The sequence below is a fragment of the Aethalodelphis obliquidens genome, unplaced genomic scaffold (assembly GCF_003676395.1).
Source record: "Aethalodelphis obliquidens isolate GAN/ISIS:26980383/991018 unplaced genomic scaffold, ASM367639v1 scaffold37, whole genome shotgun sequence".
NCBI classification, from domain to species: Eukaryota; Metazoa; Chordata; class Mammalia; order Artiodactyla; family Delphinidae; genus Aethalodelphis; species Aethalodelphis obliquidens.
In genome coordinates this window covers 7493545-7510198 of record NW_020837981.1, presented here as the reverse complement: position 1 = coordinate 7510198, position 16654 = coordinate 7493545, and the positions used below count along the sequence as shown (strand labels likewise).

The 16654-nt window shown below is 50.4% G+C and overlaps 1 protein-coding gene across 6 annotated transcripts in view; it reads right to left on the bottom strand.

Annotated features, from left to right (window-relative positions):
• Window positions 1–11276, bottom strand: part of DLG5 (discs large MAGUK scaffold protein 5) — a 121456-nt gene extending 110180 nt beyond the window's left edge. For 3 of the 6 annotated variants that reach the window (XM_027129768.1, XM_027129772.1, XM_027129775.1), the window contains exon 1: window positions 10605–11276. In XM_027129768.1, coding sequence (XP_026985569.1) covers window positions 10605–10908 — 304 coding nt within the window. In that variant the 5' untranslated portion in view covers window positions 10909–11276. The remainder of the gene's footprint in view (window positions 1–10604) is intronic. The other 3 variants (XM_027129769.1, XM_027129771.1, XM_027129770.1) reach the window with 1 other exon arrangement.
• Between the last annotated feature and the right edge of the window lie 5378 nt (window positions 11277–16654).

The following is a 16654-nucleotide window of genomic DNA, read 5'->3' as shown; positions in this document are numbered from 1 at the left end:
GACTAGAGAAAGCTCGTGCAGCAACGAAGACCCAACGCAGCCAAAAATAAACAAATAATTTTTAAAAAAAAATTACAGAAAACAGAAGTTATTAGGAGAGCTGGGTATTCATTATATTATCCTCTCCATCTCTCCATATGTTTAAATTTTTTATAATATATAGTATAAAATTAAGGCAAGGAGGAAGGGAGAACGGTTCTTCCTTATCTTTTTTTAAATATATTTATTTATTATTTATTTTTGGCTGCGTAGGGTCTTTGTTGCTGCGCGCGGCTTTCTCTAGTTGCATTGAGCGGGGGCTACTCTTGCGGTGCGCGGGCTTCTCACTGCGGTGGCCTCTCCTGTTGTGGAGCACGGGCTCTAGGCGCGCGGGCTTCGGTAGTTGTGGCTCGCGGGCTCTAGAGCGCAGGCTCAGTAGTGGTGGTGCACGGGCTTAGCTGCTCCGCGGCAGGTGGGAATTTCCCGGACTAGGGCTCGAACCCGTGTCCCCTGCAGTGGCAGGCGGATTCTTAACCCCTGCGCCACCAGGGAAGCCCTCTTCCTTATCTTGAGCTCAATTCTACCTCCCAGTATCTTCTACCAGTCATCTCTCTGGGGTCAGAAAGAATCAGGTCTCATCACCTGCCCATGTCCACCTGAAAACAAGCATCCAAGCCCCTCTAAGTCTCCTTTCCTTTAAAATAACTCCTCCCAAGGTCCTTTTGGAGTGGAACTCCTCACAGCTCACGGCGGTGCCCTCCTTAATGGCAGGCTCCAGGACCAGAGCACTGTGAAAGTGTGTTCTGAGCAGCCTCAGGAATGTGGGCTTCCTGGTCCATGCACACTCTCGACTCTCCCTTGAGCATCTCTCTGTACCCTGTGACACCTCCTGATTCCAAGGACGAGAAGGGGATTGGCTCTCTACTCAAGGGCAGGCTACCCCCAAGAGCAGAAGCAGTAGCAACAGCTTGCCCTCGCCTCACATTAATCACCTCGATCCTCACCAAAGCCCTAGGAGAAGAATATTAGCCCTTTTATAGATAACGAAAAAGAAAACCCAGAGAGGTTAAGTGCCTTGTTACAGTCACACAGACTAAGATTAAAGAGCCAAGATTTAAAGTTGTGGGGGTCCCCAAGTCTGGGTTCATGACACTCAGCTCTCTCTCTGTGTCCTTACTCCCGGGCTCCAAAGCACAGCGATGATGCTCAGGCCACCCGGGTCGTCCATCTGTATCACCTACCTTCCCAGAAATAACTTATCACTCTCCAGGCCATCTTCCAGCTCTCCAGCCCAACAACTCCCCAGGGCTCAGAAAAGATCCGTCCGAGAGCTAACCTGTCCTGGACCCGCAGTCACCAAACCCCTGAACAGGTCTCTATACATCCTTCCAAGGTGCCCCTGGAAACCCCAACTGTGGACCAAAGCCCAGCTCTAGAGAAGACCGCAAGAGGTTTAACCATCTCAAAGAATAACCATCACGAACAAGACTTCATTCTTGTTAAGCCACACTGGGGAAACTGAGGCCCAGAGGTCAAACATCTTGCAAACATCTTGCAAGATCACACACCAAAAACATCTACTGGTCCCAGAATCCACTACACATCTGAATTGTCAACATATCCAAAAAAATCTACTAGCCCCAGAATCACATACGCCCATTTCAGCTGGTATCAGAACTCAAAAGAATGGGAACGCTTAACGTTTTGGTTCCTTGAATGAAAGAGCTGGGGGAAAATTCGAAAAATGACGGTATACATTGATGTTCCAGTTCCCTGCACTAATGCTGAAGTTTCCCAAGAGCGCACCTCTCAGAACCCTGATGTTGCAAGATGCTCAGTGAAAAAGGGTTTTGTGGTCAAATCAGTTTGGGAAACGCTGCATAGTGAACCCCTCCAGTAAAGTCCCAAAGCACACTGGCTTACTGGTGCTTGAGAGGCTCCCAGTAAAGGAGCCTGTGTGACCTGCTCAAACCAACACTGCTCAAATGTACTTGACCAGAGAACCTTTTTACAGATAACACCATTGACATCCCACCAAACTACTGTTTAGAAGATATTTCCTTGGGAAATGCTGATCTAGGTTTTTCTAAAGAAAATCTTGATAGCCAGTTAACCCTGGATTCAAGTCTATGTAACCAAACCAACCCTGAATGGGGTAAGGAGCGAGTGTCTGCAAAGCGGAAATAACTAACATACTTGGAGGCCTTTGGGGATGGAGATACTAGTACTACTGCAAACACGAAGAAAATGTGTGAACACCCCCTGGCTGCCAGATATGAATGCTGCCGGGATTCTATGGTCAACAACTTCTGCCCTCAAAAGAGCCACAGATGACTACTGAAACTAAAATCTTCATTTCTGGTCCAAAGGAATTGTGCTAAGGCTTTCCAAAATGAGTCTGGGGGGAAAATACACAATTTTTAGAAGAAAACAATAAAATGTTGAACTAGGACTCCAGCCAGGCCACTCACCCCTGAGTCAAGGTGCTGTGGACAGTAGGGATTTCCTTAATTAAAACTCAAAGCAAACAGTATGGAAATTCCTCAAAAAATAAACACAGGATTACCACACGATCCGTAATTCCACTCCTGGATATATAATCAAAAGAACTGAAAGCAGGGCCTCAAAGAGATATTTCTGCACCAATGTTCCTAGCAGTTTTATTCACAATAGCCAAGAGATGAAAGGAACCCAAAAGTACACTGGTGGATGAGTGGATAAACAAAATGTGGTACATACATACACTGGAATATTATTCAGCCTTAAAAAGGAAAGAAATCCCGTCACATGCCACAACACGGATAAACCTTGAGGACATTACCCTAAGTGAAGTAAGTCAGTCACAAGAAGACAACTACTGTGTGATTCCACTTATACGGGGCATCTAAAGTAAACAAATTCATAGAAACAGAAAGGAGAATGGTGGTTCCCAGAGGTGCGGGAGGGAGGAATGAGGAGTTATTGTTTAATGGAGACAGAGTTTTGGTTTTGCAAGATGAAAAAGTTCTGGAGATCTCTTACACAACAATGTGAATATACTTAGCACTACTGAACTGTACACTTAAAATGGTTAAGATGGTGAATTTTATATTTTGTGTTCTTTACTACAATTAAAAATTCTTAAATAAAGGAAGGAAATTTTGACACATGCTATAACATGGATGAACCATAAAGACATTATGCCGAGTGAAGACAAGCCAGTCACAAAATAACAAATACTACATGACTCCATTTTTATATGCGATACCTAGAGCAGTCAAATTCACAGAGACAGAAAGTAGAATGGTGGTTGCTAGGGGCTGGGGGAAGGGGAAAATGGAGAGTTATTGTTTAATTGGTAGAGTTTCAGGTTCAAAAGATGAAAAAGTTCTAGAGGGACTTCCCTGGTGGTCCAGTGGTTAAGAATCCGCCTGCCAGTGCAGGGGACACGGGTTCAATCCCTGGTCCGGGAAGATCCCACATGCCACAGGACAACTAAGCCCATGTGCGCCACAACTACCGAGCCTGAGCTCTAGAGCCTGCGAGCCACAATTACTGAAGCCCGTGCGCTCTGGGGTCTGTGACGAAGAGTAGCCCCTGCTCACCGCAACTAGAGAAAGCCCGAGTGCAGCAACGAAGACCCAGCGTAGCCAAAAAAAAAAAAAAAAGAAAGAAAAAGTTCTAGAGATGGATAGTAGGGATGGTTGCACAACAATGTGAATGTACTTAATACCACTGAACTGTACACTTAAAAATAAATAAAACAGTAATTGTAATGTTATGCAGATTTTACCACAATTAAAAAAATAGAAAAAAATGGTTCAAATGGTAAATGTTATGCTATGTATATCTTACCACAGTATTAAAAAAAAGCAACATCAAGGTCAACAGTCACCTCACAATTACCCACCAAGGGTTTAGAACTGGACGGCCAACATGGAACACTCCAAACATCTGTTTAATTTAAAATAGTTCTGTAGCACTTTCGTGGAGCTCTGTCTCAAAAAGATCAACAGACACACACAACTCAGTGATATGCAATCTGCCCCAGGGAAAAGGTGAAAAAAAATGCAATATCTCCCCAACTCAATCCCGTTTAAAATTCTTCTCTGCTGAACATGTTCGGCATCCCTACTGCATAGACTGATAGGGAGTTCAGTCCTCTTGCCTTATGCCCACTATTTCCGTGGCTCACATCTTCCCAAGGTTACAGGAAATTAATAAAGAACCCCCTCGAAATGGCCTGCAGAATGTATAGGTGGTTGGAATAAGGTGGAACAAAAAATTAAGACAACTCCTACGTTGCTTACTTTTTCAGGAAATAGAAAGCCAGAGTACGAAAATCACTTAACACTAACACTGAATCAAAAAATAGTAATCATGACTTCCCTGGTGGCGCAGTGGTTAAGAATCCGCCTACCAATGCAGGGGACACGGGTTCGAGCCCTGCTCTGGGAAGATCCCACGTGCCGCAGAGCAACTAAACCCGTGTGCCACAACTACTGAGCCTGCACTCTAGAGCCCACGAGCCACAACTACTGAGCCCGTGCGCCTAGAGCCCATGCTCCGCAACAAGAGAAGCCACCGCAATGAGAAGCCCGCGCACCGCAACAAAGAGTGGCCCCCGCTCGCTGCAACAAGAGAAAGTCCACACGTAGCAACGAAGACCCAACGCAGCCCAAAATAAATTAGTTAATTCATTTTAAAAAATAGTAATCATGGTAGAGACCTGGAAGAAACGTCTTAGAAATCTACTCCAACCCCATCACCAAGCTTCCTTGGACCTAAGGCCACCCTGCAAGTACTGAGAACCCTACAGGACTGAGGAAGTCCTCAGTCAACACTGCACTTCTTCCAGCTTTACTTCTTCCAGCCTTCTACTTGGAAAAAAACAAGCCCCAGGTAGTTAAGAGGCTCATCCAAGGTCAAGATGTTGTACAGTTAGGAGCAGATCCCCATCCAAAACTCTTTCGAGGACACCAAGCTGACTTTCAAATTCTAAGTGCAAAAAGTGAAGGGCTCTCCAATCCTACACAGGCAGTGTGGTCGCTCCGCGTGGCTCCTGGCAGCCAGTCTCACAATGCTGGTACCTGAGGGGTGACCATGGAGACTTCAGACACCAATGTCACACCACCTGCTTCCATCACAGACATACTGTGGGTGGGGACATCCGTGTGTGCCGCTGGAACTCACCCTAGCCTTCCTGCACTCCCACAGCCTTCTGTCACTGTGAAGTCACCACTTAAGAATCTGCACTTATTTCTGAAGAGAATCTGGACTTACGCAGGGACACACCACTCATTCGCCACACAGCTGACTAGTCATCCATCCAACAGAAATTTACTGAACGCCCATGTTGGGGCAGGCTCTATTCTAGGCATCGGGAATACAACAGCGAATTTGGCTCATGGAGACTACATTCTACTCTTGATGACCCACAGCCACAGTAAAAGCAACCCTGACATCTGTTCAGCAGTTTACCAGGAGCTCTCCCATAACCCTCAGACCAGGAGAATCCCAGGCTTCTGGTCCTAAGGCTGGTTCCAGGCTGCATTACTCACCACACTAACAAATGCTCCTTTTCTCCTACCATGCATTGTCAAATAGCAGAGTGAAGTAGTTACTGTTTTCATTATTTTGTAGAGAGGGAGATAAGTTCAGAAAGGTTAAATGCCTTGCTCAAGGTCTAAAACCTAGTGAAATCTGACAACCTTCAACCACCCCACTCCAGCAATGACCTCATCTGCTAACTGCATCATCACACCAAGATGAGACCACATCCTGGACATTCACCTGCTGCTTTACCTGCACGACATCGTTTCTGCTCTTCTTTTTTTGGAGAACTGCTTCTCCCCATTCTAAAGAACCACATGGTACTGGTACGAGCTGCCAATCACCCTACCCTATTGGTTGGGTCCACTGCTGGGCCCATCTTAGTCCTTTAGCCCCAGCCACGGTGACTGGGTCTCACACGGACGTGTGACCCTAGTCAGGCCAATCAGAATCCTCCCATGAGATTCTTCTGCCTGGTTTTCTGGATACGGCTCCCTTTATTCTCTGGTCAGGGGCTGTGGAGATGAAGCCAAGAGGGGCCTGAGGTCATGTTCCAGGCCCACGGGAAAAGCCCGTGGCATTCAGGATCAATCATCCCAAGGCCAGTTACTCCAATTCATCCCAAGGTTTTGGAATATTATACAATAAGTTTCTCTTTTCTGACTAATACAGTTTGAGCTAAGTTTCTGTCACCTGCAATAAGGGTGCCTGAACTAATGCACAGAGGGATAAATAAAATCTGCCTTTCTCTTAGAAACCTCTTTTCAACCATCACTTTCAAGTTCCTCCACTGCTTCCTTCTCAACACAATTAACAACCAAAAGAAAAACCACAATGGCTGGAGCTTTTACTTCTGACCATCAAGGACAGAGTGGATGAAGAAAAGGTGGCTGGTACCTGAAGAAAGCAGGGAGAGAACAAAAGGCCCAGGTAACCTCTAATGAATAATAGATAATCCACACCTGACGATCAGCAGCCAACTGCACTCATCCCACCGGAAACGCCTGGGGTTATTCTTTTTAAAAAATTCCTACAGCTTTAACTTCTGACAAGTTCAGCCCCAGGTGGTGTATAAACCCCTTGCTCCGCCTAGCCATCACGGTCCTTCAGATTACCTCTGCATCTCCACTCACCCAGAGCCAATGCCCTGCTCACTCAGGCTGGTCTAATTTCTGCAACCTGAAAACACACTGCTCCTCTCATAGCTAGGAGTTTGTTCTTGCATCTCCCACCCAGAACATCCTCCTTTTCCTCTGCACACTCAGAGTACCCCTTCAACACCCAGCTCAAGCCCCAGTCCCTCCTCGAAGCCTTCCTTGGCTTCTCCAGCAAACACTACCGTCTCCATCCTCTTAACTGTAGCGAAGCCAAGTCAGCCAGCTCTCCAGGAAACTAAAGAGGAGGCACAGAGGGGACGAGGAGGGGAAACTCAGCTCTGAGCACGCAGTAGAGAGTGCCACCAGCAGTCACCGTGTTCTGCCACTTCTGCTCCACGAGAGAAGCCTGTTGTGAAAATGGTTTGGGGAGCCCTCCACACTTAGATGGTAATTAGAGCCACTAGGGGTGGATGAGAGTATTTGCGGAAAGCATGTAGTGGCGCTTCAAAAGGAGGAAAAAGCCTGTTTGTATTTGTATCACTCAATTGATCTGTCTCATAATGTCACTCTCCTGAGTGTCCCATTCCCCCAACTAGGCAGCTGCAGGCTGGAATTACATCCTATGCACCCCGGCCCCACGTGCACCAAGAACAGGACCAGGCACCTCAGGCCTCCCCAATCTCATTTTGCCTCCCAGTGGCTGAGACAGGCCATGCAGCACCCGCAGCCCCATCTCACAGATGAGGACGCTGAGGCTCAGCGCCAGGAAGGGGCCCCTCACTCCAGGGGCAGGCGGTTGAGGAGCTGCAAGTGAGAAAACCCAGATGTCAGCAACTGAATCAAAGAGAAAAAACAAAGGACCTCGTGGGTTCCGAGTGAGCAAACAAGATCCTGGTACTACCATGGAAGAAACTCGAGAGACCTGAGCCAGTCAGAGGAGAACAGTTCTCTCCTCTCTCTACCACCAGTGGGGACAAAGGGGCTCACTCCTTCCCTACAGATGCATGAATTGGGACAAGGAAAGGCTACAAAATTCCAGAGTTCCCCAATGCAGGCAACGGCCTAAAACTGTAATGGGAGGCCCAAACCAGGTAACAGGAAAAACCACCCCCAACATGGAATCAGGAGCACTGCACTTCGCCTGACTCCAGCTCCTTTCTGCCCTGCAGCTCCTGGCCTGTCCTCAGACCTCACAGATGGCGGGAACGGAACCCAGCGTCACGCAGAAAAGGCACTAGGTGCCGCAGAACTAAGTGAGACATTCAAGTACGCAATAAGATAGAAAGGCTCAACAGCGATGTACTATCAATTCTGGTAGAGAAGTCCCCCTGCCCCCAGAATAAAACAACTCTGTGTCTTCTTACTCACCCTCATACCCCAGGCCTGAGCATGGTGAGTTATAAACGTCTGGGGCTCTAACTGAGCCTGAGCAGAAGAGATGAGCTTGGTTTGCTATCTGCCCTGTACCACCTAGGCCAGTTTCCTCCCAGTTCCAGGCCCCACGTGGGGAGCGGCCAGACATCATCTGCGTGCAGCACAACAAACTCCCACAGCACACAAGTGCCAGCCATGGGACGGGCATTCTAGACCAGGGGCCCACATGGGATGTGGAATCCATCAAAGGAGCCCCTAACTGGGTGATGGCAGCACCTCCGATGTAGAAACAGTGACAAAGGGGCCTCCCCTTGAGACTACGGATCCTTGGGAAGCCAACCAGTTCCTCTCTGGGGCTCCCACAAGACGCTTGCACTAAGGCTGACTTACAGGCAGAGGTGTGCACCTGTGTGAGGAGTGGAACCTGCTGGGAGAGCAAAGACCAGGACACAGGGCTGAGTTTCCCTGACTTCGGCTCCTCAGGGATGAAACGGGTGCTTCCATTCCTTCAACCCGAGCAGTCCTTTTAGTCACTGAGCTTTGCGCCATAAAAGGGGCTCCCTGGCTAACAGAAAAAAGGCTGCCAACCACTGCACAGTAATTCATCCTTTAAAAGATCCCAACGCTCTGTGGTTCCCTTGCACACCGTGTCACCCCCTCATCCCCAGAAGCTCTACATGGCATCTTGCCAGACCAAATGCTATCCTAATTTTTTCCTAAAGTATTAACTGAAATGAACTTAACTTCCCTTGAAAACCTACACAGCTCTGCATTGTGGTAAAACTAGGGTTTGAAATCCTGCCCTTGAGGATAAAATCCAAACCCTATTTTATCTTTCCCTTAGACGTCAGGACCAGCTTCCAGAACTTCAGCTCTGTGAGGCCCCACCTTCTCTACCAAGCATGGAAAAGGGAGGGCCCTAATTAATGGCAATTCATCTATCTATTCCAGAGATTAAGGCTAGCGCTGATTCAAACACATCCCATTGAAGACTTAAGTCTGCACTCAACTTCTGCGCTTCCTTGATCAACCTCCTCCTTCAAGCACAGAGAGCTAGGTAGACAAAAAGGCAACTAAGAAGAAAAAAAAGTTACCCCGAAGAGATTTCCCTCTGACATTATCCTCAAGGGCACATCTGACAGCTCTTAGCATCATCCCAGGAGAGGACCGGGCTGCCCAGCAACTCAGACACGATCATAACTGGGGGACAGCGTAGGTCTGAGGAACAGAAATGCTGAAGAGTCAGAAACCCAAAGTGGAGACAGAAGGGCCATCAATGAAATGATATGCTGTGTGGCCAGCAGCTTAGTCTCTCTGTATGCCAGTTGCCTTCACTACCAAAAAAAAGGTGGCCAATATCCAATGGAGCTGTTACCAGGAAGAGCTTATAAAACCATCTCCTTAATAAGTGAGGCTTTTAACGGCCAAATAAACACGTTTCATCAGCCTGTGGCCTACAAGTTGTTAAAGGCAGTTCATCAGCCCTCTCTGTTCACTTTTAAAACACGGACAAGACATAGAAAAGCAGCACTTGTTGCTCCCTGGTTCCAAATGGGTTAAATAAAACAATGGGTCATAATTGAAAACTCCTGGTGCCCAATACTTTGAGCAATTTAACCACTCCAAGCTGGAGTTTTCTCTCTGGCAAAGTAGGAATAATAGCGCAGAGAGTGGTAAACGAACGTGATACAGCAGAGTGCCTGCCACAACAGTAGGTGCCCAATAAATGCTGGCTCTTCCTTCCTCAGTGCTATGCCTTCTTCTTCAGCTTCCTTGTCTAAAAGCCTGGCTTTCCACACTCCCCAACCAGGCCACACCAAACCTACCACTTGCCACAAACTCCCAGCAGTAACCCCCCCCAAAACACACACACACACACACACACACACACACGAATACTCACAAATCCATCACCACCACCCAAGGGAACCCGTCACCAGCCTTCCCTCCTCAGGCAGCTCGGCACCCTTAGGGAGGGAACTGAGCCCCAGCAGCTACTACCAGGATTTTCCCATGGTGCAATGCAACTTCCCCAACTTTTCCCGGCCCACAGTTTCCAAAGAAACCTAGCAGGCATTGTGCATAATCAACCACAAGCCTGGGCGAACAAACAGACTGAGCTTTGGGCAGAGGGAGCTGAGAAAATCAAAAAGTGAAAAGGCACCAGTGGTCCCGAAACGGGGTGCCAGGGACCAAAATTCAGAAGTACCGGCCCTGGCCCAGGTTCTATTCTTCTAGACCTTATCACTGATTGAAGGCTAGCAGAGGCTCTCAAAGGACTGGTGGATGGTTAAGAGTCTCAGAAAAGGGACTGACGAACATCCCTCCGAGATCGCCCCGAGGCTAGACCTGGCGGTCTCGGGAGGGCCCCGCTGCCGCGGTACCTGGAGGATCAAGGCCTGCAGTGCGGGGCATTGTTCACAGCAAGGGTGGGATTGGGGGAGGAGGTGTGAAGTGGGGGTCCGCGCACCGGGCCCTCCCCAGGCAGGCTGAAGGAAGGAAGGTTCTCCTCGCGGCAGGCGCCAGGTAGATGAATGGCCCTCGCGACTTCCCCCTCGGAGAACCGGAGAGAGAAGTCGTGGAAGGCGGATCCGAGAGGCCGGGTGGGGGTCTCACACTCACCGGCGCCCTCGGCGGGCTGCGGCGGCCCGACGACGCCGTTCAGGTAGAGAATGGGCAGCAGGTGAGGCTGCGTCTTCTCCAGCGCCGCCCGCAGGTCCTGGAAGTGGTCCCGCTCCTTGGCCAGGAGCAGCTTGAGCAGCAGCTCCGCCTTAGCGCCTCCCGCCTCCTCGTCCAGCTGCCGCCGCTCGCCGGGGCTCAGCGCTCCTGCGGCCTCGAGCAGCCCGAGCACCGCCTCCACCTCTGTCATGGCCTGGGCCAGGCTCTGCTGACACTGAGCGAGCAGCTCCCGGCGCTGGGGCTCCATGGTGGCGGCCGCCCCGCCCCGCCGGACGGCTACCGGACTCCCGGAGGCCGGCGGGCGCGCAGGCGGGCGGGCAGGCAGGCGGGTGGCGACGGGCCCCGGGCGCCTCGGGGCGGCGAGCGGTGGCGGCAGCCCTAGCGCGCCGGGGGCCGCGAGGCCGCGGGGGCCATGGGCCGGGGCCTGGGCGGGCTGGGGGCCCGGGCGGCGAGCGGCGCTCAGCAGCGGCCGCCTCCCGGGCTCAGTAGCGCAGCCATGTTGGTTGCGGCGGCGGCGGGACTGGAAGAGGAGGAGGAGGAGGAGACGGAGGAGGAGAAGGAGGAGGCGGAGGTGGGGACGGCGGCCGGGGCGCGCCCCGAGGCCCGGCTCCAGCCGGGCATGCTCCCCTTCCCCTCCCCCTCGGCGCGCGCCGCTCCCCCGCCCGCCCCGCGAGAAAACTCTCCCCGAAACGCCGGCCCCGGCGCCGCCCCCCGAACACGATTACAACTCGGAAAGGAAAGTGGCCCGGCCGTCTTCGCCAGGCCCCCCGACGGCTCGGGAGCCGCCTCGCCCCGGCTCGGCTCACTGGGGCCCCGCGGCCGCCGCCGGCTCCGCCTTGCCCGCGCCCCGGCGTCGCCGCCGCCGGTCTGTCCCTCCGCCCTCTTCTCTTCTCCTCTCCTCTCTCCCCTCCCCTCCCTTCCCCCGGCCGGCCTTTCAAGCGCCCGGGCGGCCGGCCCCGAGGGGATGGGCGAAGGGGAGGGGTCCCCACCTCCCCGCCCCGGGCCCGCCTCGGAGGCGGGGACATCGCGCGCGCTGGCTCTCCGGGTCTCCGAGGCCCAGGCGGAACCGGCGGTGGGGGATTCGGAGTCAGGGGCCGCGCGGGAAGCAGCCCGCACCCCCAGCCCCCTCGGCCAGGCACACGGCCAGACCCCGAGCTATTGGAGACCCTCTCAAACAAAACCCTGCCCCGCCCCCATCCAGGGTCTTCTAATCTGAGAACTCCAAAATCAGGCCTGTAGACAATAGAGAGGACGTCCCCTAAACTTAGCCATCTCCAAATTTAGACCTCCCCCAAATCTGTGAGATTTCCCCACTCCAAGGAGCTATTATATAGAAAATGTCCCAGTATAATCCCGAGACTCGATTAATCAGGATCTTTCCCCTCACTCCCATTTTAGATGGGTTGGTTCCCAGTGTCTAAAGAGGCTTGGATGTTGGGGAGAGGGGGAGGGGATGTGTTACTGGAGGAGGAAGAGAGCCGTGGGGTCTGCAGTGGAGCCAGTTCATTTTTTTTTGGCAAGAGAAGTGCTCTCCTCCCTAGATGTCATCCCAGATTCTAGTCTCAGGAGAAGGTAAATCAATGGGCTTGCTCCCCTGATACCCTCAATGAGGATCTACAGTTGGGCTCTAAGTCCAAGAATGCCTCCTGCCTTCCATTGTAGCCCTTCGTGGACACATAACCACTTACCTCCTGACTGCAGGAGGAGGTCCTTAAAAGCTGGAATCCCAGCTGATGACTCCCAATAACCCCACCTCGCCAGTGTAGAGTGGAAATCCCAAGGCCATTGCAAATGTCTGTGTTCCATTGAATGATGCTCAATTACAAACACTGGGGACCACAGGTGCCTTTTCTGCTGTCACTCCCACCCCACAACTTCCAGTCCTCCCCGCTAAAGAAGTTTTCTTGGAGTCTGCTTCTGTAAGGGGAGGAGTCATTTTTTTATTTAGTGGAAACAAACTCTATATATAGTGGTTAGAACAAAAGTAGCAGTTTGCACTTCAGTTTGGATTTCCCTTTAAATAGCTACACATGTGGGAACAAATCAATTACCCTGGCTGTTCTCAGTTTTCTCAGGAAAATAGGGTGGGGAGAGTGTATTCCACCAGGGGTTATGAATAAGCTCGAGGGTGTCAGTGAAGCTTTTGAAATTATCTGCACTTTTCTGTAGACATGTATGTATTTTTCTGGGATGGAAGTCCATAGCTTTAATCAAATTCTTTAAGGCCTCCATGACCCAAAATGGACTCCAAAATGGTTTCAGAGATCTCCCTGCTTAGGTAGTCTGGGCTTCTGTGGCTGAGTGAGGTTCTAGGGGAGGGGAAGGCTGGCTATTGCACAGTGCCAGGGGTCTAGATAGGCTCCCTTGCTGTCCCTCCCACTCCTGCCCCTGAGAGATGGTTCCCCCTTCTGGCCACCTGTTCCCCTACATCCTAAATCACCTACAAAAGCATCTACTCTTCAGTACGCACTTGGACCTCTGTTCTTAACTGGATTAACTAGAAATCTAGGGGTGGGAGGAAGGTGGAACGGAAGAGAAGTTGGAGACTAATTTGGTTTGTAGTTAAAACAAATTGTGACTAACTCCTAGGTCCAAATGGTGCCTGAGATAGGAGAGGGCAGGAGGAACGCGTCATCTCCCAGTGACCCCTAAAAGAGTGGTGGGGAGCATGGATGTTTTGCCCACGGAAGCCTTCCTGGGAAGCAGTGAGGAAGTCCATTTGCTAAGAGTGCTTTCTCTCAGGGGCTGCAGATTGATAGATGACTACCTTCAGCAAACTCTTTATTGGAAACTCTGGGGTTTTATGCAAAACATAAATTCTGGAGGAAATTGTTTACTTTATAAACATATTCGACCTTAAGTGCCCTTTAGCCAGTGACCTTGATATGACCTTGTGTTTCTGTACCATTTTATATCCTTCAGGGCACCTTTTCTCATACTATCTCCTTTGTGCCCTGTTCTACGTTGAATTGCGTCCCTGCCAAAAGATACGTTCAAGCCCTGACTCCCAGCACCTGTGAACGTGACCTGATTTGGAAATAAGTTCTTTGCAGATGCAATCAAATTAAAACAAGGTCATATTGGATTAGGTGGGCCCTAATCCAACATCTAGTGTCCTTACAGAAGAGGGGAATTTGGACACAGACACACACACAGGGGAGACTACCCTGTGAAGACAGGCACAGAAGTTGGAATGATGCATCTACAGGCCAAGAAACGCCAAGGACTGCCAGCAACCTCCAGAAGCTGGGGAAAGAGGCCTGGAAGAGACTCTCCCACAGAGCCTCCCAGAAGGAACTAATTCTTCCAACACCCTAATTTCTGACCTCCAGCCTCCAGAACTGTGAGCTAGTAGGTTTCTGTCATTTTAAGCTGCCCCAGTTTGTGGTAATTTGTTAAGGTAGCCCCAGGAAACTAATACAGTCTCGTCACAATGGACAAAGACGGGTGTCCCCATTTTACGAATCACCCTGTCACCTCACTCTTCTACTGCCTAAGAATTTCTCTGTAGATTTACGTACCTTTCCTCCTTCCGATCTTAGAGAAACAGCACCTCTCCACCTTCAGAACAGCCCTCCGTCCTATGGATAGAATCTTTGCACCCCCTCCATGTACATAGCCCCCCCCCCCCCCCCCACACACACACACACGGTCTCCCTCTGTGCTATGGCTCAGGCCTCCCTCCCCTTTGCCAAAAAACAGGCCTGCATCTCCCCATTCTCAAAGGCCCCCTTTCCCTCTCTCATGTCCTCAGGAAAGAACCAGTGCCTGGCACCAGAACCTCCAGATGCTCGTGGACCTCATAGCCCGTGGTTGGTGCTTTGCAATCTACCTTCCGAAAACAACTCGCCCTAGAAAACTGCTTTCCCCTCCCTTAAACCTCCTGTTGCCAGCCCAAGGCCTTTCCTTCACACCTCCTCCAGCGTCTTCCACCCTGCTCTGCTTCACCCCACCCTGAGAACGTCTTCTCTCTCCCCCACTGGCTCCTTCCTCTCCACAGTGGCTCTTCACCCCTCTTCTCCGCCCACACTCCCTCCCTTTTAAAGAGTAATCACTTTGGAGCAGGACAGACATGAGCTCAGATCCCAATGCTGACACTCACTCCCTAGGTATCCCTGAGCTAGTTACTTAACTTTTCTGAGCCTCCATTTCTGCATCTCAACACTGGGAATAAGCATCACCCTTTGGTGGGGTTACTAGGAGGATTCAGTGATAGGATTTATACAAAGCACTCGCTCAATGCCCAGTATGTGGCAGGCATATAAACCGCATAATGTAGTGCTTGAGCAACTGCTGCAGTCAGAATGCCTGATTTAAATAACAGCTTTGCCCCTTATTAGCTGGGTAACATTGGGTAAACCTTTCTGTGTCTGTTTCCTTGTCTGTAAAATAGGGATATTATCATCAAGAATAATATCAGAGGAGTTAGTGCTCTATCAATGGCAGGTGTCACTGTTCTTTTGGCTTCCACTGTCTCATCCATCTGAGAGGAAAGACTCCCCGTAGCATGTAGCAACTGGTTTTCGACAGATGTTTCTAGGCTCCTGAAAGAATGGTGCGGGCTCCAGCTGAAAGACTTCTACTTCACTTGTATTCAGACGACAGGTAAGGGCAGGAGCCCCTTCTATGTTGTTCTCTGCTGTATTCCCCTCCCACAACGCCTGGCATGTGGTAGGTGCTCAACAGATACTTTTTAATTAAGAAGCGAACATAATGAATGAATGAATGAACAAAAGAGTTTTGCACTGAAGCCCTGCTTCACAAAAATATCTGCTAAAAATGGAAAGATGGGGAAGGGGAGCATCTGAAAAAGGACCAGCATCAGAAGCAACGTGAGAGATGTTCACACCTGCACATGGGAGACAGGCTGGGAGCTCCAGGCAAAGCCTCTACCCCCTGGGGGGCTAAGCAGCAGGACCCCCACCCTTTCCTGCCTTGCCCTGCCCTGCTACAAGCTTGGCCCACCAGACCCAACTAAAGATGACTCTGCTCAGAAATACATTCCCCAGCTTAGTGTAGCCTTGAGGGAGGTCACGGCCCCCTCCCAGTTTCTGCAAGCACAATCCTGCCGGGAGCCTTAACCCTTTGATACAGAGCCCATTCTTCACATTGCAACTTAAATGTTACCTGCTTTAGGAAGCCAGACACGCCTTCCTGATCTCCTCTCAAAAGGGCTAGATACCTCTGCTCCTAGCTATCACTGCAATGTTTTACCTCCCCTTTACTAACATTTATCAATGTGTATTCCTCAAGTTGCCAGTTTACTTCTCTCTAACCCCTTGGTGCACAGAATGCACCCTCGCAAAGATGTCCATGCCCTAGTCCCCAGAAGCTCTGAATATGAAATGTGTTACGTTACACGGCTAAAGGGACTGTGCAGATGTGATTAGAGTTACAGACTTTGAAATGGGGATCGCAGCCTAGATTATCCAGGTGGGTCCAATCTAATCATACAAACCGTTCAAAGCAGAGGATTTTCTCAGCCTGGAGGCAATAGAAGGGGAAGTCGGAGAGATATCCAAGCACAAGAAGGATTTGACATGCCATTGCCAGCTGAGATGTAGGCGTCCACATGCAAAGGGGGCAGAGAGAAGGTCTAAGGAGCAAAAGGCAGTCCCAGCCAACAGCTAGCAAAGTAAAAGGGACTGCAGTCCTGCAACAGCAAGGAACTGGATTCTGCCAACAATCTGAACCAGCCTGGATTCTTCCACAGCCTCCCGATTAGCGCCCAGATGGCCGACACCTTGATTTTACCCTGGCAAGACCCTGAGTGGGGAAACCCAGTCCAGCCATCTGGACCTCAGACCTACAGAGCTGTGAGATCTTAAATGCAGGTTGTTTTAAAGCTCTAAGTTTGTGGAAATGTTATTATGGCAGCAGTAGAAGACTAAAGATCCCCAAAGACTATGAGCTCTCCAGGGACAGAAACAGTATCAACTGTTCATTGTTGAACCCCCAGTTCCTGCCAGAGTGCCTGCCCCGTGATAGGCACC